The sequence below is a fragment of the Hippopotamus amphibius genome, chromosome 8 (genome assembly GCF_030028045.1).
Source record: "Hippopotamus amphibius kiboko isolate mHipAmp2 chromosome 8, mHipAmp2.hap2, whole genome shotgun sequence".
Classification (NCBI taxonomy): Eukaryota; Metazoa; Chordata; class Mammalia; order Artiodactyla; family Hippopotamidae; genus Hippopotamus; species Hippopotamus amphibius.
The window spans coordinates 42,479,383-42,505,799 of NC_080193.1; the positions used below are offsets into that span (position 1 = coordinate 42,479,383).

Below are 26,417 nucleotides of genomic sequence, written 5' to 3' on the forward strand. Positions count from 1 at the left end.
ATACATTTGCAAAGACCCGTGAACATTTCAATTCCATATAAATGCCCAGTTTTTTTACTGCCATCATACGTTTTCATTTTGTACGCATTTTAAACCACATCAGACAACGTGACTTTGTTTTGGATGGTCACTACCCATTTAGACCTAGCCACATGCTTTTGTTGCTCTTTTTTTTTTCTTCTTGCATCTCTGACCTTCCACCTAAGATTTTCTTTCTGCTTTTGGTACTTCCTTCAGTTGGCATTTTGGTAAGATGAAATAAGGAGGGAATCTTCATTCCTGAAAAGAATTTTTGCTAAATATAAAAGAACTTTAAGTTTGCAGTTACTGGATTCTGTTACTTCTGTTGAGAAGTTAGTTGTTAAAATAATTGTTGCCTCTCTGAATGTTAATTTTTTCCCTTTGGCTGCTTTTAAGACTTTCCTATTTTCTTTGGTTTCTTGCAATTTTCTTGTGGTGTGTTAATATTTAGGTGTAGATTGCTTTGTATTTGTCCTGCTTGTAACTTGTAGAACTTCTAGACTCTATGGCTTTATGAATCATTTCTTTAAATACTGCTTCTGATATATACACACATATATATTTTTCCCCTCTCCTTCTAGGATTCCAAGTCACTGTTAAACGTTCTCAAGTATGAGTTATATTTTATGTTTTACATTTTCTACACTAATATCAATACTTCAATCTACATAATTCCTTCTAACTTACCTTCCAGTTCACTCATTTTCTTTTCAAATATGTCTAATCTGTTGTTAAACTCATCCACCAAGTTTTTAATTCCAGTTACTATATTTTCACAATCCCAGAATTTCTACTTGGTTCTTTACCAAGTATTAAAAAAAACAAAAACAAAAAACTGTTTGCTCTAAGAAACTTCTTAATCTTTTATCTTGCTGAACATATATATATATATTTTTAAAGGCAATAACTAAAATTCCTATATCTAGAGCCCCTAGGTCTATTTCTATTATCTGCTGTTACTACTGTTTCCTTTTAAATGTTATCAATAAGTGTGTACTGTGTATTTGAAAAACTGTAGAAATAATTTGAGGTCTATGATGATGTTACTTTGTCATAAAAGGATTTCTGTTTGCAAATGTCAGGTCCCTGCCATGGCATATGTCAGCAGCCAGCCAATTTTTAAGAATCACTGTAATCAAACTTCTGAAATCAACGTTCTTTATGTTGCTAGGTGCCTCAAAGGTGGCCTAAAATCTGAGCAAAGGCTAACTTCCAGTTCACCCTTAATCCTAGGAATTTCTATTCAGAGCATGGGGTTTTCAGGGTCCCCTAACCTCAGCAGGCCCTGACCTCCACGTTTTACCTCTTAAGTCTTGAGGCAATTAAAAATAAATTTAGCCTCTTAGCCTGAATAGATGAACATCCCAGAAAAAAACAGTTCTAAATGCTGAGCCTATCTCTTTAGGTTTCTATCTTTTGCTGGTTTTCGGCTTAGTAATTCTTTGTTATCTTGTCTTACGATGATGAGCAGATTTTTTAAACATTCTGTCCAGTTTTTGTAGTTGTCCTTAATAGAAGGGTTGGTCCAAATGACCTCACGTGCCATTGCTATAATCAGAAGTTCCATAACTACTGCGACTCTCTCTTCAGCAATATAAAGTGCCTTTCATTGTCTCTTAATGTGCTCCTTTTTCCCCTTAATTCAATTTTGCTTGTTATTTTCCTCTTATGTCTTTGTAGACACTTTTATTTCACTTTCTGAATACCTTTGTTCTAGATTTTTCTACTGGATATGTCATGGTTGTTTATTTCTACTTATTAGAATCTCGTACTAGAGAACCATGGCCATAAAAACAAACAAAAAAAGCATAGTCAAAGAGGAAATATTTCCATCTTATACTTACTGTAAATTCTTCCTCTTCCTCATCACCAGATTCTCCAAATATGTCTGCAATAAGATTTCTAGAAAAGAAATATAAAAAACTTTCATTTGCTTTCTTCTCATTTGCACAGGAACCACGAAATATTCTTCTAATATGGTATAGTTCATGTACAGTAAAATACACAGATCTCAAGTGTCCATTTCAATGGATTTTGACAAAAGTACACATTCATGTAACCATTACCTTAATAGAACAATGCCATCTCCCCAGAAAGTTCCCCTGTGGACCTTTCTAGCCAGTCCCCCGTATCAGCATCCCAGAGGCAACCACCACTCTCATTTACATCACCACAGATTAGTTCTGCCTATTCTTGAACTTCACATAAATGGAATCAGATAACAGGTCCTCTTTGCTTCTTTCATTTAAGATATTTTTGAGATTCATCTATGCTGTAGCACTAGTTCAAAAAGTAAAATCTTGAATCCTCTAAAGTCATGCAATTAGGCAGGGTATATTGTATTACACCTCCACACAGAATTTTAATACAAGTTTAAAAAACTCGAAAGACAAACCCCTCTCTACTACCTTACATGAACCCTGGAAGTTCAGGTTACACTGTCACTTACTCTTCTTCATTCCCTGACTCACTATCACTCCCAAACAGGTCCTTCTCTTCATTTTTCTTATCAGACAATTCTTTCCCCACTTCTTCTTCACTGTCAGATGCTATTGTCTTCTCTCTTTTGCCTGATTTGTCTGATATTACATCACTGTCAGAGTCATCTGCATCAGAGACAACACGACTCTTCTTTGCTATTGCTGAAAAAAAAAAAAATCATTAATCTTACTCCATCATGGTCACTGTATTACTAAGTACAACACGTGCTCTAAAATGGCAGTACGTGGCAAAAACCAAAGGCCCTATGATACACAGTTTAGAATTAAAAAAAAAAAAAAACTAAAAGATTCATTCAGTCTTACAATTATCTGTTATTTAGGAAAAAGTGGCCAAAAGAGGAAAATTTTCATAAACGTAAAAGTGGGCATCAACAGCTACCTTTCCTTTTGGGGAACAAAGAAAATAAGACCAGAATCCCTTTTATGCTGCCAAATATCAGCAGATCTGCAAAGGCTTGGATATTCTTTTCTGGAATCCCCATGTTCCTCAATCATCCATCACGGCTCCAATCTCTCATCTCCCTTAGTAAACTGTACATGTGGTGCTCTTTTTCCTTCTCCTTTAACAACTGTCAGGTTATAAGGGAGTGCCTTTTCCCAAAAAGATGCCTCATAAAAAAGTAATCAAGTAGTAAAGATTGGAATACTCTGCAGAGACATGGAGTCTCTAAATAGAGTCCCTCACAAACTTCCTTGAATTTGGCCATTCAACATAACAAATGAAGACAGGTACCCATGGGAGCTCAGTCACTGTCTGGATGGGATGTAGTGCATTAGCTGTCCAAGACACCGACAGTTAACTTTGGATACGGTTGGGTTTTTATGTAAACATATTCTTTTGAAACATTACCCTTTCCAGTAAAAAAAAAAATCATATTGTCGTATAAATCTTTCACACTCCTATTGCAATGCAGTCTAGTTTATCATCTTGAGGCAGCCAGAACTTAACAAATGCCTTTAGAAAAACTCAAAGGGAATTTAATATTAAGACTTGCCAATGAGGGAATTCCCTGGTGGTCCAGTGGTTAGGACTCCAGGTTTTCAATGCCGAGCACACGGGTTCAATCCCTAGTCGGGGAACTAAGATTCCATAAGTCACGTGATGTGGCCAAACAAAACAAAAATACAAAGAAAAACACACTTGCCAATGAAAACCAGTGTCCTGGTGATAGTTTAGAACATGAAGTTGAATGAGAGAATATAGACCTAACATTCCCGGAAAAGAAAAAATGCTTCAGTTATAAGCTTAGCTAATAAGTAAAGCTATCGATAAACAGCCCAAAATAATCCCTTACACGCTTGCCCTTCATCGTCACTATCCGAGAGCACGGCAGCTTTTCGCTTGGCTGCTTTCTCTTCCTCCCCCTCTTTTTCTTCATCCTCATCACTGTCGATTTTGGGCTTTTTAGGTTCTTCCTCCTCGCTGTCAGAACTGTTGAATCGCTTCCTGTCTACATGGGCACCTGAATGAAAGGAGTCATTCTGCGTTTCTGTATCCTCTCCCTTATTCTCCCCATCACTGTCCTCATCAGACTCTGGCTTCTGTTTGTGTCTGGATGCATCCTCAGCTTCTGAATCACTGGCAGGTCCCTTCTGAGGCTCTTCGCTCTCAGAGTCACTGACTCGGGGTTTAGGAAGCTCCTCATTTTCGGAATCGCTGGCCTGGTTCCTTGGGGGGTCCTCACTTTCTGAATCGCTAACGCGGGGTTTGGGGAGCTCTTCGTTTTCTGAGTCACTGGCTTGTTGCCTTGGAGGGTCCTCACTTTCTGAGTCACTGATACGGGGTTTGGGAAGCTCCTCATTTTCAGAGTCACTGGCCTGAGTCCTCTGAGGCTCCTCACTTTCTGAGTCACTGATCCGAGGCTTGGGAAGTTCCTCACTTTCAGAATCACTAACTGGAGGTTTGGGAAGCGCCTCATTTTCAGAGTCACTGGCTTGGTGCCGTGGAGGTTCCTCACTCTCAGAGTCACTGACATGAGGTTTTAGAGCGTCATCTGTCTCCGAGTCACTGGCAGGACTTTTGGGGAGCTCTTCAACCTCGGAATCACTGGCAGGAGGCTTCCTAACATCTTCATTTTCTGAGTCACTTGCATGCCCATTAAGCAGCTCCTCATTTTCAGAGTCACTCACAGGTAACTTCCTGGGCTCCTCACTCTCTGAGTCGCTGCCATGGTGATTGACATCCTCATTTTCAGAGTCACTCGCAGGAGGCTCTACGTGCTCTTCAGATTCAGAGTCACTGTCCTTTTGCCTTTGAAGCTCCTCACTTTCAGAGTCACTGGCATTAAGATTTGAGGGGTCATCATTGTCAGAGTCTGTCACATGATGTCTTTTGTTGAGGCCATCTTCTCGATCACTAGGTTCATTCTGAAAATCAAGGGAAAAAAATTAGAAAAGTGCAAAAAAAAGTTTTGTAATAAAAATGTTAAAAATTTTCAACTTTTAAAAAAACGTAGGAATATGCATGCTTAAATGCAGAATCTCATTCTATATGTATATAGAAACATCCCACTTTTACAAAGGCCATTCATCTGTGAAATGGCTAACATGGTTTAGAGATCCCAAAACGAGGAAAGATAACCTGCCTTCACAAAATCTGTAAAGCAATACCCCCAGAATACTCTACAGTACACTTATATTTTGAAAAGCTAGATTAAAAAACAACAAAAAATAAACCTTAACTTTCTCATATAATTCTAGCTCCTAAATATATTCTTTAAGTAAATATAAGCAAACATGTACCCAGGTTCTTTTAAAAAAGGAACGTTCTTGGGTTTTATAAGGTTAAAATTACTGTAAGGAAAAGAACTATAAAACTTTACTTTATTTAAAGGGCTGAATTATACATAGGGCACATTCTCCCAAGTGAATTTGAACAAATAAGGAGAGGAGCAATCAATAGACCAAATATGGTGTTAGGGTCTCTCCTGCTAGTTTACTCCTCACAACAGTATTTTTCATGATAAGAGAACTGAGGCTTAGAGCAGTCTTGGACACACATCCAGGAACCCTGGCACAAAAGTTTTAAGTTTTAGGGAAAACACTGACTAATCCAACTATACTAACATATAATGTTACATGAAGTAATCTGAAAACTCTAGGATACAAATTTGATATAAGCATATTATAGCTATGTTTTTTAAAATGCAGAAAAAAATATACAAAATTAAACATACCAAAATACTAAGAAGTGGGGAATTTTTTCCCTTCTAGTATCTGAACTTTCAGTAACACGGTAATTAACATTCTGGCTTAAAAAAGTAAAGTACTTCTGTGTTTGAGTTTTCCCCCTTAAAAATGTACTGAGGCAAATATTTTTCTTTCGAATACATGATGGACATTACCTGAACTTACCACAGATCAATTTTCAAGGAGCAAAGAGCCTTTAATAAAGTATACACCCAGCATATCATGCAATGAAATAATTAAGCAGTAAAATAGTGACAAGATAAAAGGCATTAAAATGTTTTCACAAAACCTGTACTTTAACTTGCTTCAGGCTCATTTAAAGATGATTAAGTATGCTGTGTCTACAACATCAGAAAGAGTACAAAAAAGTATAAGTTTATAAAGTAAAAGTTTGAAGGTTTTCTTCCCCTCCACATTTCATTGCCATCTTGACAACACAGAGTTTCAAAGATACAGTAACTGCTATACATATTCACTCAAGTATAACATACTCAGGAAACTTTCTAAAATCATAAACTTTTCAAATTTCCCAAGGCATTTTTCTCTTATTATCACGGGATACTTACAGCATGGCACTATATTCCTTGTCAGTCATACATCCTATTACCCCAATAAAACAGGCATTTATCTATTAAATTAGGACAGGAGAAATAACATAGAATCTTTTAATACAGTACAAGACACAGTACTCCATATATTGCTAGAAGCTTACTTTTGGCCATACTTCATAATTTAATTCTTTATATTTTAAAAGAATATAGATGAAAAAACTATCTAGAATGTAGGCCCTAAGAAGGCAGGCAGTTTTTGGTCTGTTTTCTTCACCGAGAAGGCACACTCTGTGCTTCAGAGCACAGAATGGTGCTTGGGATATACAAAATTACAGTAAGAATTTGCTGAAATGAATAATAAAAGTTAAGTGAGAATAATTTAAAGTGAGGAATAACTAACTCAATAAGTATTTGTTTAATGGCTACTATGTGCAAGGTGCTAGGAATCAAGGCTGAACGTGTCTCAGTGCCTGACCTTAAGGAAATGTTGTCTACTGAGCCAGTCAAGTATATTATCAAACAATATGGTATAAAATGCACTATTATGAAAATATGTGTGATATTCTGAAAGCCTACAGGAAGTGATCTATATGAGACTAAGCTATAAAAGGTGTGTAGACAACAGGTATTTGGAATTAGTTTGCGATAACTGAATAAGTCTACATTTTAAATTCCCAGGAGACACAATCTAACTGGCCCTGGCAACAGAGGCTGTCAGTGACTCTGTGACTCAATACCAGAACAGGGGCACAGCACTGGGAGCCACTCCCAAAGAAAGGAGAGGTACCATGAACTTTGCAGTCACTCCAAAATTCAGCTGTTATGCTCTACCCTGGACTTCCTAACACATGGTGTATGCACTCCAAACAAGCAACCATTACAAGGACATCACATATAATAATGATTGTGAAACTTACAAATTCCCATCAATTTTTGAGGAGTTTCATAAAGACCTGGGTATTTATCCACTATGTATGGCGCAGTGGGGAAAAAGTGGAAAATCACTGCAGTAAGAAAGTACTGGTCAATAGACTCAAGTTAGAGAATGCACTTAGGTGAAGACATCATAGGATTTGGGAAAAAGTTAAACTGAAAAGTTATCAAAACAATATTCAAAAACTTAAGACTCGTTTCAGCTATTAGTTTAAATTGCAAACTTAAAAACAAAAATCCAAAATACAGTTTTTAGAAAGTCAAATATGAGTACAACAAATAAATAGAAACTGCCATTTAAATGCTATTTCTTAATGATATTACAAAATCCCTAATTTTAACTGTTAGAGAAATTGTGCACTCTAAGGGTCCTTACAAGGCTTTAGAAATATCTATGGTGCCTCACACTTTCCTCTTACGATCACTTACATTGTAGTTATAAATAACTTCTGGTTACCCATAATGATCTGGTCATTTATTTCAGCATACAAATAGTAACATACTCCTTATGACCAGTGCCACAATACACATGCTCAGAGATAATTAACATTTTAAAATTACAAAATAAATAAAACTACTGTAAAGCAAACATCAATTTGTAAATTTCAAAGTAGTATAAGAATGTCAAATAGAAGTCCTTGTAAAGAACCAAATAACTCAGGACACCTGTTTCTTCCTTATCCACTAAAAGAATTAAACTCAAAACTGTTGAACTTGCATACTAACCTTCCATCATAAATTGGTAAAACATTCAACACCAAGCCACACAGTAAATTCTATGAGGAAATATCTACAGGAGCATTTTCAAAAACATGTTTCAATGGACCTTAGTTCCAGAAGATATATCTGAAATCCTCATCTTGCAGTCTGTCAATACATATCATCTTAAGAGCAAAAGGAAGAATCTGGGAAATCCAGTTTTTATTACACAATGCTGTTAATCCAGTGTAGCTCCTGGAGTGCTGCAAGGCTTTGACTTTGAAAAACTCCAGCTTTACAGCAAGCATATACATAATAAAATAAAGATATACACCAGAGTGTCCTTTGTCAAAAGCTGGCTGATCTTAGAATCAGTCAAAAACAGAAGCACTCCTGCTAAAGAGTACTAGAAAAAGAAAATGTCTACACAAAGCTTAAGAGTTATAATGATGAAGCAAACTCTTGCCTACCTCTCCAGACTCATTTCTGCCCTCTCACCAACATCAACCATGTGCACTGCACCAGCAGTTCCCGAACTTCTGCATGAGAATCACTTAGGGAGCTTTGGTGAAAAACATACATATTTTTGTGCTTCTCACCTCCAGATACTAATACAGTAAGTAAGCATGGGGAAAGAGTCACAGAATCTGCATTTTACATCTAATCCAAATGATTCTAACCGCACAGTAAAATACCACTACAGATGCACAGAACTACTAACTTCACTATGTTACCTCCATGTTTTTACCTCACCTTGTCCTTTTCATACCTCAACACCAGGCAGAAATACCCCCTTCCTGAAGCCTCTCCCATCCTTCTCTCCAGGTAGAATGGACTTTGTGCAATATAATGTGACACTTCACCACGCTGGCTTTAGAGTCAATAAGATCTGGTGTCCAAGCCCTAGCTCAAGGCCACCTTCTACTGTGTAACCTACGGAAATTTTCTTAACTCCTCAAAGCCTCAATGTCCTCAATCTGACAGAGTCAGAAATAGTACCTATAACTTACAGGGCTGTTCAGAGGACCAAATGCATGTAAAGCAGTTAGCACGTGCCTGTGAGCATTCAATACATGTTGTTAATCACTCATAACAAGATATCTATCTTATTAATTACTAATTAAGTACAAAACATTCACCCTTCAAGACTCAACTCAAATACATCATCAGTGAAGGCTGAGCTGGTCAGTCATTCCTTCTTTCATGTCGCTGTAGCATCTTGTATCTCTAACCTCACTGAAAGGTGATTTTTTACACATTTATCTTCATAATATGAATGAATAAATGACCTTAAGATCAGAGACCACCTAAAAAAACCACTTTTACCTTCATGATACAAAAGACACTCAGATTAAATTCACTGAAACAAAACAAACCCCACAAGAAAATGCTTAACAACAACAAAATCAAAGCAAAATAATGTTTTTCTCCTCAATTTGGTAGACTCAAAGACAAAGGCTGAAATCTTACACAAAGAAAGAAAGTATAGATGGAATCAAAAGAACTGGTAAGAAACAGGGTGAAGAAAGACAGCAAAGGCCAACAAGCATCTTCTAGGGGCTTTGATGTACTCCCCATAGGAATGCTTTCCTTATGCTAGCACAACCTCTCTGTGGAAAGACCCAAATTACCGCAGACTGCCGTCTTTACTCAATTCAAAGTAAGGTTGGAGCTAAGGGGGCTGTCATCAACTTCAAGACACATGGATGGTAGTGCCCACTAGGCTCTGCCTACAGTCAGAGAAGCTATGTGCCATTTCTAAACAACCTCTTCCTCAATTGTCCCACATGCTGTTTTTCTTGTGAGAGCCTCAGGAGGGGAACCCTACTTTTCTATGCAGATGAAATCTATAAGCTGTATTTTAAAATGCATATTACCTTCCATATATTTTCTGTGGAATAAAAACCAGCTGACCACAATCCACAACTAATTTCACGCTGTTGAAGAGAATTTTTTTTTTTTTTTGCCGCACTGTGTGGCACAGGGGATCTTAGTTCCCAGACCAGGGATCAAACCCATTCCCCCTGCGTTGGAAGCTTGGAGTCTTAACCATTGGACCACCAAGGAAGTTTCCAAGAGAACATTCAAGTAAAACAATAAAAATTAGAACTGACAACTAGTTATAACTAGGTACCATTCACTCTTGAATTGCTTTGTTAACAAATATGTTTCCAGCGATGGCTATTCAAAAGCATTAAAAAAAAAGTCTTTTCCCTATCTGCCCTAATGTCAAAGTTGTGTGAAAATTCTGAGTTTCCAAAGTGCTCTACACAGACTAAATACATTTGAAAATTCCACTGATATTCATACCCCTTTTAGAAACCTAGCCAAAAAGATGTTAATAACCTAGAAACAAATAATTTAAGTATGTAATCAACTTATTACTGCAATTGCTTATATATAGATTTCTTTAAAAAACCAGTCCTAAGCTTAAGAATATTATTTTAAAATTTTATTTCATATGGTAAGGCTCTTTTGCTTTAAAACAGTGTGGCCTCAACTTCATAAAGATGAACTCTGGACTAACCGTTTAAGAAATAATCTGCCTAGTTACTATTGAGGACAGTTTTAAGATAGTTAAAGGAAATCAGATTATGTCACCTCAAAATATGCCTCTCTGACATAAAAATTTTGATCTGAAGGCAATTAATAAGCAGTAAACACAAGAGTAGCTCTATCTTCCCCTTTTCTTCCAAAAGGCAGGATATTCCCTTTACTGGAGACAGACAGTCATCAGCCTAAAGACACCAGCAGAGGAATCAGCAAACAAACTTTACCACATTAGTTTCTTCCCATATATTTATCTTCCCAGTTTGTCACCCTTGGAAGTCTAGAACTGCTTTCCCTTGTCCTGTCATTTCTCCAAAAAATTATTATTCTTTGTTGAAGATGCTATATAAGCGAGAATTCTAAGCTACTGCTTTGAGTTACTCTCTGTTGAGTTTTCTCCTGTGTGATGAAGGCTGCACATGTTAATAAACTCATTTCTTTTTTCACTTGTTAGTGTCTTTTTGTTAAAGAATTCCAGCTGAAAACCTAAGATGGCTAAGGGTAAAATGTTGCCTTCCCTATATAATGTAACTGGTATTACAGTTTTTAGAGTTGTTACATAAGTTTTATTTAATCCTCGCAATAACTGTTTTAGCCCACTGTCAAGATGGCGAAGCGAAGGCTCAGAGGGATGAAATAACTTTTCTAGGAGCTGACAGTTATTACGGTTATTAAGTGGCAAAGCCAATATATGAAATTATACTTTGGTCACCACAATGCCTTTCACTCTAAAGAGCTATGCAAATACAAAATTGTATCATCATCACCCAAGAGAGATTTGCTATTATACCATCTAACCCAAACTTAATTCTTCAGTATGATCTTCCATTAAGCTATGCCACTTTCCAATCACAATACTTGTTCTTGAAATACAACAAGTCCTTCTCAATTCTAGGCTTCTGAACCATGCACCCCTAACCAGCTTCTCCATCTGGCAATGTCATACTCATTCCTCAGAGTCCACTTAGCCCACCCTCCCATCCTTCCATTGTCCTTTCTACATGTCCTTTATGTAATTTTTAAATATATTTAAAATTATTTGATATGTTACTAAAAATAGGCAACCATATAAAATGATGGGACAGTTACTCTATTCTCCCTTTGATTTTATTTAAGTATTTATTTTTAATGTTTTATTCATTTATTTATTTACTTATTTATTTGGCTGCACTGGGGGGATCTTCATTGTGACATACAGGCTCTTAGTTACGGCATGCATGCGGATCTAGTTTCTTGACCAGGGATCAAACCTGGGCCCCCTGCATTGGAAGTGCGGAGTCTTAACCACTGTGCCACCAGGAAAGTCCCTCTCCCTTTGATTTTAAATATTAATGTGCAAACACAAGAAAGTATAAAGAAAATTAAAATCACCTTTAACCCAAAGATCACCATCATTTACATTTTTTACAAGGAATTTCTTCCCAATCTCTTCTTTGTGTGAATTTACTTTAAAAAAGTAAACAAGGATCTAGAATCACAATTAATTTAATGGCTGGTATCTTTCAAGTAACACATGGAATTCTCCTATATCACAAAATAGTCTTTGAAAACAATTTTAATGGCTGTATTGCCAGTATTGCCATTCTTACAAATGTTCTATTTGTATTTTATTCACTAATTTCTTATATCGTTGGATACTTTTTGTTTCCTTTCTTATGCTTTCTATACCTCATTTGTCCATTTCAGTGTTAGAAGGATGGTTCTGGGTTCTCCCCTAAGGGGGCATTTGTGAATGCAAGGGGCCATTTCTGGTTGCCAATGACTGGAGAGAATATGTTACTACCATTTTATTTACTGCCGGGAACCAAGATACTAAATGTCCTATAATATACAAGCCTGTCTCCAAATACCAACAGCTGGCTTACTCAGAATCACCTGTTTAGGAAAGCAAAACTGGGCTGCTCCCTGTGCAGGGGAAGCCACAGACAGGATCCACCCACACACAGGCAGGAGACCCAATGAGATGAAAGAGCCAAAGGGCCAGTAGAGACTGTGGTAATAGACAAACAAGTAAAGTATCCTGGGTTCTCCTGGAATGTGAATTGGGGAATACAGAGAGTTTTGACCAATTAGTAAAAGAGATAAAAATGAAGCCAAATGAGGGCTTTTGGTATGAAAATGAAAAGCTCTGCTGACCCAATCTCCAGTGAAAGTGGTTAAAAGTATTTAAAAACAACCACTTAACGTCCCTGGAAATGGTCCTAAAAAAAGAGTGAACAAAGAAGCATCTATCCAAGAAGATCTACAAAAATTTGGTAAGAGAGGCAAAAGTATCTGGTATATGAACCAAGACTGCTCGTCACTTCCAACTTCACAGCTCAGCAAGAAACAGACTCTACTCTAGACTGCTACAGCCAAAGCCAAACAGTACTCTCTCTCTCTAGTTTCCGGGGGTGGGGTTTCTTCCCAGAAAGAGCCCAATGTCAGCATGTCTCATTCTGCCTCCGGCTACCTGTTGCTGAAGATAGGTTCCAGGCAATTATAGTTGAAAGTGGGGGCTCCCATCTTCTGCCCAGCCCCCAATCACAGTAAGAAGGCTCTACTTTGGGCACAGCACACTGAGAATACCAGGGCCCTGATCATCCTTACCCCAATTTGTATGCCGGTGGTTCCATGCCAAGAGAGGCAAGCCAGAAGCACCTCAAGCTGCTATCCAATCCCCATCCCACACTGAGAGCTCTGCTTCTAGAACTAGGATGTCACTCAGAGAGAAACCTGCCATCACCCTCTCCCCAACCCCCACCCCAAACTCCAGAGCCCTGGCTCAGAGATTCTGCTTGGGGAAAAAGTAGGCAGTAAACCAGATAGCTTCAAATTTTTCCCCAACAAAACCAACTTCATCTGTAACCAACCTTGGGGAAGTTCTGCCTAAGGCACTTTTACTAACAATGGAAACTGTGGTGGCAGGCACTTAGAAGGAGATTCAAAATACAGGACCAACTGTAGGCCACCTAGTTTGCACGAGATAACCAGGTAATAAGACAGCTGGGCGGAGCCATCCTGGGATCAGAGCAAAGCACAGACGTCAGAAACTATTTCTTCAAAGGAGCCAGAATTTGATTAGATTAACTTGTTGAGCAATTTATGCCATAGGGCATTGTTGACAATAACACAGCCATCAGCTCATTGTGGTCAGCGAAAGAGGAAAAAAGAGCCCTACTAATACCACTGTCATCCCAGGTGACTGTGAGCATGTCCCAAATCGCACATTTCTGAGGATGCAACATCAGAGATTTAAAATTGTGGGTGAAGAAACAGTATTCACTAAATAATCCAGCTAGTCACTAAACAATTACTCTAAAACGTCCAGTTTCCAACAATAAATTAAAAGCCATGCAAAAAAACTGGAAAGTATGACCCATAACCAGGAAAAAAGCAAGCAACAGAAACTGCCTGTGAGAACAATCAGATATCAGATTTATCAGAAAGACTTCAAAGTGGCCATCTGTAAACATGTTTAAAGAAATAAAGGCATGATGACAATATCACATCAAATAGAGAATATACATAGAAACAAAAATTTGACTCATCGCTTATAAGAGTAACCCAGTAAGATTAACAGCTGACTCCTCAATGGAAACAATGGATGCCAGAAAGCAGTGGGATAACATATTCAAATTGCTCAAAGAAAAATTGTCAACTAAGAATCCTATATCCAACAAAGCTATCCTTCAAAAGTAAAGAATTAACAAAAAACAAATGAAAACTTTTCTAGACAACCAAAAAGAGGAAAGAATTTGTTGAGCAGACCCACCACACAAGAACTGCTAAAGGAATTTCTTCAGGCTGAAAGCAAGTGACCTCAGTGAATCCACATGAAAAAACAATGAGCACCAGTAAAGGTAACTGTGTAATTATGAAACACAGGATAAATGCATATTGTCTCCTTTCTTAATTTAACTGATTTAAATAACAGTTGCATAAAGTAATATGTATATACTGTATTGTTGGACCTATAATACATAAGGATAATAATATGTGTATATTGCCAATAATGGTACAAAGAAGATGGGTGGGAACAAAGCTGTATTACACTAAGGAAATAACTTTTATAACAATGCATTGTTGGATTTTTAGCATTAATAAACATAATATGTGTAACAATAATATTACAAAAAGAGAAAAAGAATAGAGCTACATAGCACTAATCTTACTACATATCATTGGAATTAAGCTACCCTAAATCTGAAGTTGATTCTGATTAAGTTAATATATGTGGTAAACCCTAGAGCAACCACTAAAAAAAAAACAAAACCAAACCACAAAAACAGTGAAAATATTATTAAAGAAATTAAAATGCACACAGTCTTAAAAATAATTATAACTACAATAATTTGTTAATGGGTACACTAGGGAAAAAGACAAAGTGTGACATCAAAAACATGAAATGTGGAGAAGGAGAGAGCAAAAATGTGTCACTGTAGCATGTACTCGAAGTTATCAGCTTAAAATAGACTGGTATAAGACATTTTAAGAAAGCCTCACAGTAACCCACAAAGCAAAAAGGTATACCAGATATAGGAAAAAAAATTTTTAAAGTAATCTAAGCATACCACTAACAGAAAATCATCAAACCACAAAGGAAAAGAGCAGGAAAAGGAAAAAAGGAATAACAAAATAGTCACAATACAACATACAAACAAAATGGCAATAAGTCCCTACCTATAAATATTTACTTTAAATACAAATGAACTCAATTCTTCAACCAAAACACAGAATGGTTAAATGGATAGGAAAAAAAAAGACTGAACTATATGCTGTCTACAAGAGACTCACTTCAGCTTTTAGGACACATGCAGACTGAAAAAAAAGGGATAGAAAAAAATATTCCATGCAAATGGAAACCAAATAAAAGCAGAGGTACCTATATTTATAATTAGAGAAAACAGACTTTTACCCAAAAACTATAATAAGATACAAAGAAAGTCATTATATTGTATACGGATAAAAAAGTTAATCCAACAAGAGAACTTAACATTTGTAAAAATTTATGCACCCAATATCAGAGCACCTAAATATTAACAGACTTGAAGGAAGAAAGAAATAAGATATCAACATAATAATAGTAGGGAACTTCAATAGCTCACTTTCAATAATGGACAGATCATTCAGACAGAAAATCAATAAGGAAATGGTGGGCTTAAACCACACGTTAGACCAAATGGACTGAACATTTACAGAACATTCCACCCAACAGAGCAGAGTACACATTCTTCTCAAGTGCACATGGAACAATCTTCAGTACAGATCATATGTTAGACCATAAAGTAAGTCCTAATAAACTTAAGAAGACTGAAATCATACCAAACATCTTTTCTGACAATAGTATGAAAGTAGAAATGACTATGAGTATGAGAAGTATGAGAAGAAAACTGAAAATTTCACAAATCTGTGGAGCTTGAACATCATGTTACTAAATAATCAATGAGTCAAAGAAGAATTAAAATATCTTGAGATAAATGAAAATGGAAATATTGATACAACATACCAAAACCTTATGGAAAACAGCACAGCAGTTCTAGGAGGGAAGCTTATACTAATAAATACCTACATTAAGAAAAAAGAAATATCTCAAATAACAACTTTACACCTCAAGGAACTAGAAAAAAGAATAAACTAAGCTGAAAGTTATTAGAAGAAAAAACAAAGATCAGAGCTGAAATAAATGAAACAGAGACTAAAAAGAATAGAAAAGTCAATAAAATTAAGATCTGTTTTTTTACAAAATATTAAATAGACAAACCTTTAGCTAGACTTACCAAGAAAAAAAAAGGGGGGACAGAAAAAAATAAAACTATAAAGGGAAGAGGAGACATTACAATTGATACCACACAAATACAAAGAATCATAAAAACTAAGAACAACTGTACGCCAAGAAATTGGACAATCTATAAGAAATGGATAAATTCCTAGAAACATACAAGCTACCAAGATTGAATCATGAAGAAACAGAAAATCTAAATAGACTGATTACTGTGAAGAGATTGAGTCAGTAATCAAAAACTTCCCAACATAGAAAAGTTCAAGACCAGATGGCTTCACTGGTGAATTCTACCAAACATTTAAAGAAGAATTAATACCAGTCCTTCTCAAACAGTGCCAAAAAACTGAAGAGAAGGGAACACTTCCAAACTCATTTTATGAAGCCAGCATTACCATGATACCAAAACCAGACATGAACACAAGAAAAGAAAATTACAAGCCAATATCCTTGATGGACACAGATGCAAAAAACCTTGACAAATTATAAGCAAACCAAATTCTGCAACACATTAAAAGAATCATATACCATGGTCAAATGGGATTTCTTCCAGGGATACAAGAATGGTTCAACATCCACAAATCAATCAATGTGATATACCATATTAATAAAATGAAAGCTAAAAAAATCACATGATCATCTCAATAGATGCAAAAAAGAAAAGTAATTCAAAAGAGAGAATACATCTCAACAAAATAAAGGCCATATGACAAGCCCACAGCCAACATCACATCGATGGCACAAAGCTGTAAGCTTTTCCTCTAAGATTTGGAATAAGACAAGAATGTCCACTCTCACCACTTTTATACAACGTAGTATTAGAAGTCTTAGCAATTAGGCAAGAAAGAGAAATAAAAGGTATCCAAATCAAAAAGGAAGAAATAACATTGTCATTATTTGCAGATGACATAATATAGAGAGAAAACCCTAAAGACACCACCAGAAAACTGACAGAACTAATCAATGAATTCAGTAAAGCTGGAGGATACAAATCAATATACAAAAATCTGTTGCACTTCTTTACACTAACAATGAATTATTAAACAGAGCAATTAAGGAAAAAATCCCATTCATAAATGCATCAAAAAGAGTAAAAAATCTAGGTGTAAATTTAACCAACAAGGAGAGTACAGTGAAAACTGTGACATCGATGAAAGAAACAACACACAAGTAAATAAGAAAGCTATTATGTGCTTATGGATTAGAATAATTGATACTGTAAAATGACCATATTACCCAAGGCAAATTACAGATTCAATGCAATCCATTTCAAAATTACAATAGCATTTTTCACAGAACTAGAAAAAAAAATCCTAAAATTTGTATGGAACCACAAAAGGTCCTGAATAGCCAAAACAATCTTGAGAAAGAACAAAGCAGGAGGCATCATATGCCCTGATCAAAAACTATGTTACAAAGCTACAGTAGTCAAAACAGTATAGTGTTGGCATTAAAAAAAGACACATAGATCAACAAAACAGAATAGAGAGCCCAGAAACAAACCCATGCATATATGGTCAAATAATCTACAACAAAGGAGCCAAGAATATACAATGAGAAAGAACAGTATCTTCAATAAATGGTGTTGGGAAAATTGGACAGCTGCATGCAAAAGAATCACACTGGATTACTTTTACACCATATACAATACACTCAAAATGGGTTAGAAACTTATATGTAAGGCCTAAAACCATAAAACTCCTAGAAGAAAACATAGGCAGTCCACTATTTGACACTGGTCTTAGCAATATTTTGGGGGGTATGTCTCCTCAGGGAAGGGAGACAAAAGCTAAAATAAACCAAGGGGACTGTAGGTAACAGGGAAGAGTTAAATAGGACTCCATGTTCAATCTGTTTCTTTGACTTTAACCTTTGCTTTTCACTGCTTTTGTTATTATAATCATACATGATGGCCTGCCTCAGGGAACCCTGCCCCTCTGCCTAGTGTTAAACTAAAGTGCCTCTGTTCAGCTCAGAGGCAGGCAATCTGCCCTGCCCACCTGTGAGTGGCTGCAAGAAGAAATTAACACATCCCCTCACCAAGGCTGGTCATTCCCAGAGATGTCTTGCAAGACTGATGGCCCTTTTACTTTACTTCCCTGCCACCTCTCCCTCTCTATTCTCCCGTTTTACTTTACTTCCTCACAGCCCCTCCCTCTCTATTCTACCCTTCTACTTTACTTCCTCGCCGCCTCTCTCTGATTCTATAAAAGAAACTGGCATCCAGACCCCAATAAGATGGTTTTTTCAGAGACACTAGTCTGCCATCTTTTCTGTCTGCCGGCTTTCCAAATAAAGTTATATTCCTCGCCTCAACACCTTGTCTCCAATTCACTGGCCTGTCGTGTGGTGAGCAGAGCGAGCTTAGACTCGGTAACAGAACTGTATCAAACTAAAAAGCTTTTGCACACCAAAGGAAATTATCAACAGAACAAAAAGGCTGCCTACTTAATGGGATAAAATATTTGCAAAAAATATATCTGATAAGGTGTTAATATCCAAAATACACAAAAAATTCATACAACTCAACATTAAAAAAACAAATAACCCAATAACAAAATGCACAGAGGATCTGAATAGACATTTGTCCAAAGAAGACATACAGATTGCCAACAAACACATGAAAAGATCACACATCAACAAGGAAATGCACATCAAAACCACAATATCACCTCACAACTGTCTGAATGGCTCTTATCAAAAAGATAAGAAATAGCAAGTGTTGGTGAGGATGTGGAAGGGAACACTTGTGCACTGTTGGTGGGAATGTAAACTGTTGCAGCAACTGTGAAAAACAGCAGAAACAACTTAAATGTCCATCAACTGACAAATGGATAAACAAAATGTGGTATATCCAAAGAATGGAATATTACTGATCACAAAAAGGAATGAAGTACTGATACATGCTACAACTTGGATAAACACTGAAAGCGTTAAGTGAAAGAAGCCAGTCACAAAAGACCACAAGGTATATAATTCCATTCATATAAAATGTTCAGAACAAGGAGGGGTTGAGGGGTAGGGGTGATAAGGAGGTAATAGCTAAAGGGTTTCTTTTCGATGTGATGAAAATATTCTAAAATTGACTATGGTGATGGCTGTACTACTGTGAATATACTAAAGACCAGTGAATTGCACTTTAAATGGGTGAATTGTATGGTATGTAACTTTACCTCAATAAAGCTGTTCAAAAAAAAAGGTGATTTTTTAAAGGTCAAATCTGACACACAAAAATCCATGATGAACAAATATCAAAATTTAAGTACTAGGATACATATTACTGATTTTTCCTTTTGTTTCAGGTTCAATATGGACCAGTAAAGCACAGTTACTGATCCTGACGTTAAGATTTTGATATTAATTTTACATTTTAAAATATTATCTTGACCTTTTTCAATACTTTCCTTAGAGATCAAGAAACACCTGCAGAGTGAGCACTATAGATAAAATGAATTAAAAAAAAAAAAACATCCCCCCCCCCCCAACTACCCTGAACTCCAAAATGCAAATGGGAAAAACATTATTTGGAAAAATCACGTTGTAAGTGCCATCCTGCAGCAGGCAGAACAATGCCTCCACAAAAGATGTACACATCCTAATCCCCAGAACCTGTAAATACACAAAAGGGATGTGCAGATATAATTAGGGATAGGACGATTATCCTGAATTACCTGAGTAGGCCCAAGGGTCCTTATGGGAGGCAGGCAGGAGGGTCAGAGTAAGAGATATGTGAGGACACAAGCAAAGGTCTGAGTGATGTGAAGATGCTATAGTTCTAGCTTTGAAGATGGAGAAAGAAGCCATATGCCAATGAGTACAAGTGGTCTGTAGAGCTGGAGAAGGCGAGGAAGCAGATTCTCCCTTAAAGCAAGCCCTGGTGACACCCTGATTTTATCCCAGTGAGATCCACTTTGGACTTCTGACCTCCAGAATTTTAAGAAACAAATCTCTGTTTTTTTAAGCCACCAAATTTGTACCAGGTTCTTATGGCAGCAACATGAAACTAACACACATCTTTTAAGTTTTGGGGCTATAATCTGCATTGCTCCATTTAATATAACTGTACTTTTTCAAGGGTACAACTGGAACTCAAACTACTAGAAGCTTAGCAAATTAGGATAACCCTCCTGGAGGGGAAAATCTATGAAAACCATAAAAATATGTTCAGGCAGACTTCATTTATAATAGCTAAACAGTCTAAATGTTAATAATTAGGAAACTGTTGAAAATGTAATAGTCCATCCATGAAATATTATGCAATCATTAAAAATTATACTTAGTGAGAATTTTAATGACATGGGGAAAAACTTAAGTATAATCTTAAGTGAAGGGGTAAAAATGTTATGTAGATATGTAACATATATAGTAAAATTGCAAGTAACTTAAAATGTATACATACGTTCTATATAAGGACAATAAAAATGCAGGAGAAATAATGTAAAAAAGTTAATAGTCGTTTCTGTGACAGGAGTATGTTGACTTTAATTTTCTTCATTAAACTTTTATATGATTTCCAAATTTTCAACATGAGCATTTATTTATTTAGAATCCATCTCATTAAAAGAAATAGTTGAAAACAAGAAAGTCAACACTACATTTATAATACATTTTTACATTTATAACTGAAGCATGAAGCCATGAGTCAATCTACTAATGCTATTTTCCAAAATGGAAAGTAAGATATTACACACTAAATACACCGTAACAATGTTTACATTATCAAATAATTTCTACCTATCAATTATATATTAATTAGAATTTAGTCTAAATGCGTACAAGTGTACAAAAAACTGAATGATGTCAAAATAACTAAAAGATAAGCCTCCCGCCCACTTCTGATCTCACCTGCCTCCTATTTACTCTAGCCACAATGGCTCCCACTTTAGATCTTTGTTAGGAATGTCATCCCCTACATAGACACGCGCTATTCCTTCACCTCCTTTCACGTCTTGATTCAAATGTCACTTTCTTAATAAGGGCTTTGTGTAGCTCTCTATTTAACACCAAAGCCTGCCCTCCATCCTGGCACCCTTCACTCTGTTCTAACTTCCTTCTTTCTCCATAGTATTTATCTCACCTTCTAACAAACTACACAATTTTTATTAAAAAATGTATATTGTTTAATGTCTTTCTCCCCGTACTGGGACATAAATCCAAGAAGAGAAGGATTTTCGTGGCAGTGGACCCTCATTTAGTCACTGATGTGTCAAAAGAGCCTGATACACAGCAGGTGCTCAGTGAATATTTGTTGGATATATGAATATACTAGTGATACATCAAAGGACAAAGTCAATAATACAATCTCTAACAACGGCATCTAACCCTTAAACTTGGACAATTTTCTGTGCATGTGTAGTCAAGCAAAATATATGGCATACTGGCCATCTTTATCATTCCTATGTTTCAGTTTTTGTTTACCAAAAACTTACAGCTGAATTATTGAAAAAGTCCCAATTTTATTTTGCTAACATTGTGCAGTACAAACTGTACAACCAGTGAAGCAAATTATGGTGATAACCACCATAACTTTCTATTTCAACTGATATTTCCTCAGACTGCAAATCTTCACTGCCCCACTATGACATCATTCTGGGAATGGGGAAGCCTAGTCAAATATCAAAGGCCTGGCCTATTTTCTGAATTCATAAGCACAGTTGAGACTGCCTACTATCCAAAATGGGACTCAGTCAATACTTATTTCCCTGTGATTTTATAAGTAACCAGACTATCCCTATTTATTTATTTTTAAAGCAGTTCTCTCTTATCTTTGAAGGATTTGAAGCTTAGACCCTGTAACAGGGTCTCTACAACTCCTAAATAAAACAGGTCTCAGAATATGCAAGGGAAAAGCCTCCCCAAAGATGTTGTTTAGCCAATACCTCTGAATGACGTTCTACACTTCCAGTGTCTGATCCAGAGTGCTGCTCATTTACATCATCCTCAACGTCTGACCCTGAATCCCGTTCATCCTGTACTGGGGTAGCGCCACCATCATCTGCTTAAAAATAAAACAAAAACCCACTTAAGGCGTAAGATGGATGACATCTACAACTGAAATGAACACAATGAATCAAGACTAATGTAAGAGCAAAGGTTACCACTGATGAAGCATAACTAACGATGCTAATTTGTGAACATGACAACAGTATAATACTTACATAAATACCAACAATCATAACTTGTATTGTTGACACATGTGGCAGCGAAAATACATCATTAAAGGAATGTGAAGCTTAAGAAGCATCACTAAGGACCAAGTCAACAAACTCTAATAGTGTGCACTTTATTTCAACTTTATGTTAAAATAACTGTGTCTATTTTCTCCACAGCACTTACTTACCACCTTCTAATGTACTATGTGACCTTCCAAGTTAGTTTTGGTTTAACGTGGTTCCTTCCTCACTTGAATGAAAATTGCCAAAAGAGCAGGGATTTTGGTTCAGTGCTGAATCCCTGGAGCCCAGAAAGCTGTCTGGTATAGTATTTGTTTATGAATGAAGAGCACAAGGAACTCCTGTCCAGCAGTAGTGTAAACTACTTAAAGTAAAGCATATACTACTGTACTATTATAAAACGAACTGCTACCTATCCTTTACCAATACTTTAAAAATACAAAGTAAAATTGTACTGAGAGGAATTTAGAGCTGCTGGAGGATATGGGAAGCCTTGGTTAGAAGTTCAATAAAAGTAAGTTTTTAAAAATGAACCAATTACAGGAAAACCAAAAAAAAAAGTGTAAGAATGAAATCACTATCATACTAATGAGCTACTCTACTTAGCTAAGGAGTAAAGCATATATGTATTTAATATTCTTATTATATAGTCATAATAAAAAATTTTGAAGTGTAACGAAAAATTATGCTTCAATGGTTAGAATGGGGGGGAGAAGAAGGCACAGAAAAGGCTAAAACCCTGTCCTAGCATAATAGGAACTCATTACAGAATGCCTAAAAATGATGCAACAAGATCGCATAAATAAGGAATACATGGATAAACATCCAAAGACGGCTAAAAAAAATGAAAAGTTAGGGAATTGCTAACTTTTCATATCTCTCAGCACATTATATACACAAACCACATATGATTACTTATTTAAAAGTAATTTAAAAACACAAATGAACTGACAACTATTTTGAGAACATTAGGAAAACGTTTAAAGCAAAACAGCAGTATATGTTTGGAAACGTGTTTGCAGTCGCTACTATTCACTGTCATACAATAAGGAATCGAAGTAAACTCAAAAAAAGACGGTAGTTAATGCTTAGAAAATTATTTAAGCACTTTAGGTACAGACTACTTAATGGAACTAGGACACAAGAAGACAGCAAAAGCAACGTTTTTATTCTCCACGTTTTTATTCTGCCTTATTCGCCTTTGGATCGCCGGTACCTAGCACGGTGTTAGCAGAGTGGGGTCTCGTGTTTACAGATGAAACAGGAAAAGAAAGGAGAACTTCAGTGAGGAGAAAGTGGAAAGACCTCAAGGTGAACGAAAGGTACAAAAATCACTAGTAAGCCCCAGAGGTACACACCTAATTCTAAAATACGTATACAACTCGAATACGAGTCCTACGTTTTCTTTAATGGGAGAAAAGAGTTTGCAGGCGAGATCAAACTAGCCCCAACTCCGAGTGAAAAGTCTAGGTAAGATCCTGCACCCCCACTCAACGGCTAACTCCCCTGGATTCTCGAAAATCACTCTCAACTACTGAAAAAAAAAATCCCCTACCAGGAGAGACCTTCCCTAGTACTTTGCACACAGTAAACGTTTGCTATATGGAAGTGAACCCTATTTCAGCAACATCTTCCGCCGATTCAGAAGACGGCTTTCCCTCTAGAATCCCCTCTCCCAGGTTCTAACTTCGGGACCGCAGTCGGTCGGCGGGCTCTCCGCGCTCTGCCTCAGTCCACCTTCAGGCCCAGTCCGGGGAGGAAACGTCTCCAGGGCGTCCCTCCCCTCCCCCGCGGGGATGCGAGGCCAAGCCCGGCCGAGTAACCGCTCCGCCCCCGAGCCCTGTCCCCTAGGTCCCGGCCCCACCTGACTGGTCGCCTCTGTAATATTCCGAGTCCATGGCAGGCGGCTCTCCGCGGGGAGTGTCTGCGCCCCGCGCCGCCCCCGTCACCTCCTTCCCGGCGCTGTGACCACCGACGGCACGGCCCGGGGCTCAGAGGCTCACGCCCAACTAGAGGGTTCGGAGGATGCGGAGAGTAAAGTAGCAACAGAGGCAGACGCGACCTAGAAGCCCCGGCAGAATAAGAGGCCGTAACCGGCACGCAGGCAAAGCGTGCGGGTCTGCGGTCTACTTCCCAGAAGCACCTCTGGGGCCAAAATGGCGTCTGCCCACGACCCTCAAAAGAATTCAGTGCGCAGGCGCCGTCACCTGTCGCCCGGCCAATGAGAAGACGCAACGGTAATAACGCACGACACGACCGGAAAGGTGACTACTGGGAAAATTGAGCGGGAGCCCCGGCTGCAGTTAAAACCCTCCCTTGGAGGAACCAGGTCCGTTTCCCATGGAGATGGTAATGTTGCTGTGTGGGTTCTCCGTCCGCGCCTTGTTTGAGGACTTTCTGAGTTACTCTTCCGAAAAATGAAGAGGAGCTAAAATTAAATTTTCCATCATACGGAAATTAACTATCGTTCCCATCACGCAGCGAGGCACTTGATTCCCGCCCTTAGGTGGGGAAGGAAGTGGCCCGTTGCCCTCTGGGATTTGTAGTTCGAAGCCTAGCGAGCTGTGATGCGTTACCAAGTGGCATGATCAAAGGGGCCTCTTTTCAAGGCATTTTTCTTCCTTTCTTTTTTAAAATGACGACTTAACTTTAATTTTAGAAAACCATTTGGTCAGCAATACGAATTACAGGTTTTTGCTTCCAGAGGAGTCGCCCGTCCCTCCCCCCTTGAAATCTAGAGGAAGTGACACTGTTAAACTTCACTTGAGCACTATATGCTCCCCAGAAACAACAAGGACTAAGAAACTTCCTGACCTGTCAGTGTTCCCAGAACGTCTCACTATAAAGAACTCTTAGGTAAAACTCACTCTCCACTCTTTTTCCTGAATACTGTAAGACTTACAGAAAACCCCTTTGTTGACCTGTGACAAGGCCAAAGACCTTTCCCCATTTTTCTGAGCCTGCTCATAAGTGCGGACTCAGATCCTCCAACTTCCTATTGAAGTCTTTGCCCCCTAAACTAGCTAGATACAGAGATAAAGATTTTCTGTTCTCTTGACTGATTCAAACTTCTCATCGCAAATCAATCCCAACTGTAAATCATCCCACCTTCCTCCCTGTGAAAGCCTAAGGCAAAACCACCCTGCCTGGACACTCTGATCTTCATGTCTGGTGTGCTTTCCCTATTGCAATACCCCAAATAAAGTCCATTTCCTTGCTTGTTTGCTTTTGTCTTAAATAAAGAGGACAGCACTTCCCTGGTGATGCAGTGATTAAGAATCCGCCTGCCAATGCAGGGGACATGGGTTTGATCCCTGGTCTGGGAAGATCCCACATGCTGCAGAGCAGCTAAGCCCAAGCACCACAACTGCTGAGCCCACATGCCACAACTACTGAAGTGTGCGCCTGGGCCCGTGCTCTGCAACAAGAGAAGATGCTGCAATGAGAAGCCCGTGCACCACATTGAAGAGTAGTCCCTGCTATCTGCAACTAGAGAGCACCTTTGCACAGCTACGAAGACCCAATGCAGCCAAAAAATAAATAAAAATACATAAACAAATACATTTATTAAAAAAAAAAAAGGACCAATGTAAGTAACTTTTGATTGGAGTAGGGCCAGATGAGGTTTATGCAGATGTTGCCCAGCAGGTATAGATTTGCAGAAATAGGGCCTTTTGTTAGTTGACGAAGCATACATCTTGAACTGGATTTCTGGGCTTGCCTAGCCTGCTGTAAGGTCTCACGTGGTGCCCTGAAAGGTCCATCTCCTACCTTGGAGTTGAGATAAGTGAATTCTCTGATGCTGGCTATGCTAAGAATTCTCAAAATGTCCTTAAGTGAACCCAGATTCCAGCCTTGTTAATCCTGGAACCCTTTGTTAGCCAGTCAGAATATGCTGCAGAACCCAGTTCTAGGCTCCAGAAAAGGATGTGAAAAGGGAAGGAAGAGAGAGGGATGGTTTCTCTGGAAAATTGTCATTTTCTTGGGAGAGAGTTCATAGACATTCTTTGCCCTGTATAGTGGAGACCAGCTTTGAAAT

At 37.7% G+C, this 26,417-nt stretch overlaps 1 protein-coding gene across 3 annotated transcripts in view; it reads right to left on the reverse strand.

The window, feature by feature from the left end:
• The window catches only part of IWS1 (interacts with SUPT6H, CTD assembly factor 1), a 45,702-nt gene extending 21,181 nt beyond the window's left edge, over nucleotides 1–24,521 (reverse strand). For all 3 annotated transcript variants that reach the window (XR_009055105.1, XM_057745665.1, XM_057745666.1), the window contains exons 1-5: nucleotides 24,243–24,521; nucleotides 22,085–22,200; nucleotides 3,818–4,889; nucleotides 2,471–2,663; nucleotides 1,866–1,923 (exon numbers count right to left, since the gene is read on the reverse strand). Coding sequence is in view for 2 of the 3 variants with exons in the window: in XM_057745665.1 (XP_057601648.1) it covers nucleotides 1,866–1,923; nucleotides 2,471–2,663; nucleotides 3,818–4,889; nucleotides 22,085–22,200; nucleotides 24,243–24,276 (1,473 nt within the window). In the remaining variant the exon portion in view is untranslated. The remainder of the gene's footprint in view (nucleotides 1–1,865; nucleotides 1,924–2,470; nucleotides 2,664–3,817; nucleotides 4,890–22,084; nucleotides 22,201–24,242) is intronic.
• Between the last annotated feature and the right edge of the window lie 1,896 nt (nucleotides 24,522–26,417).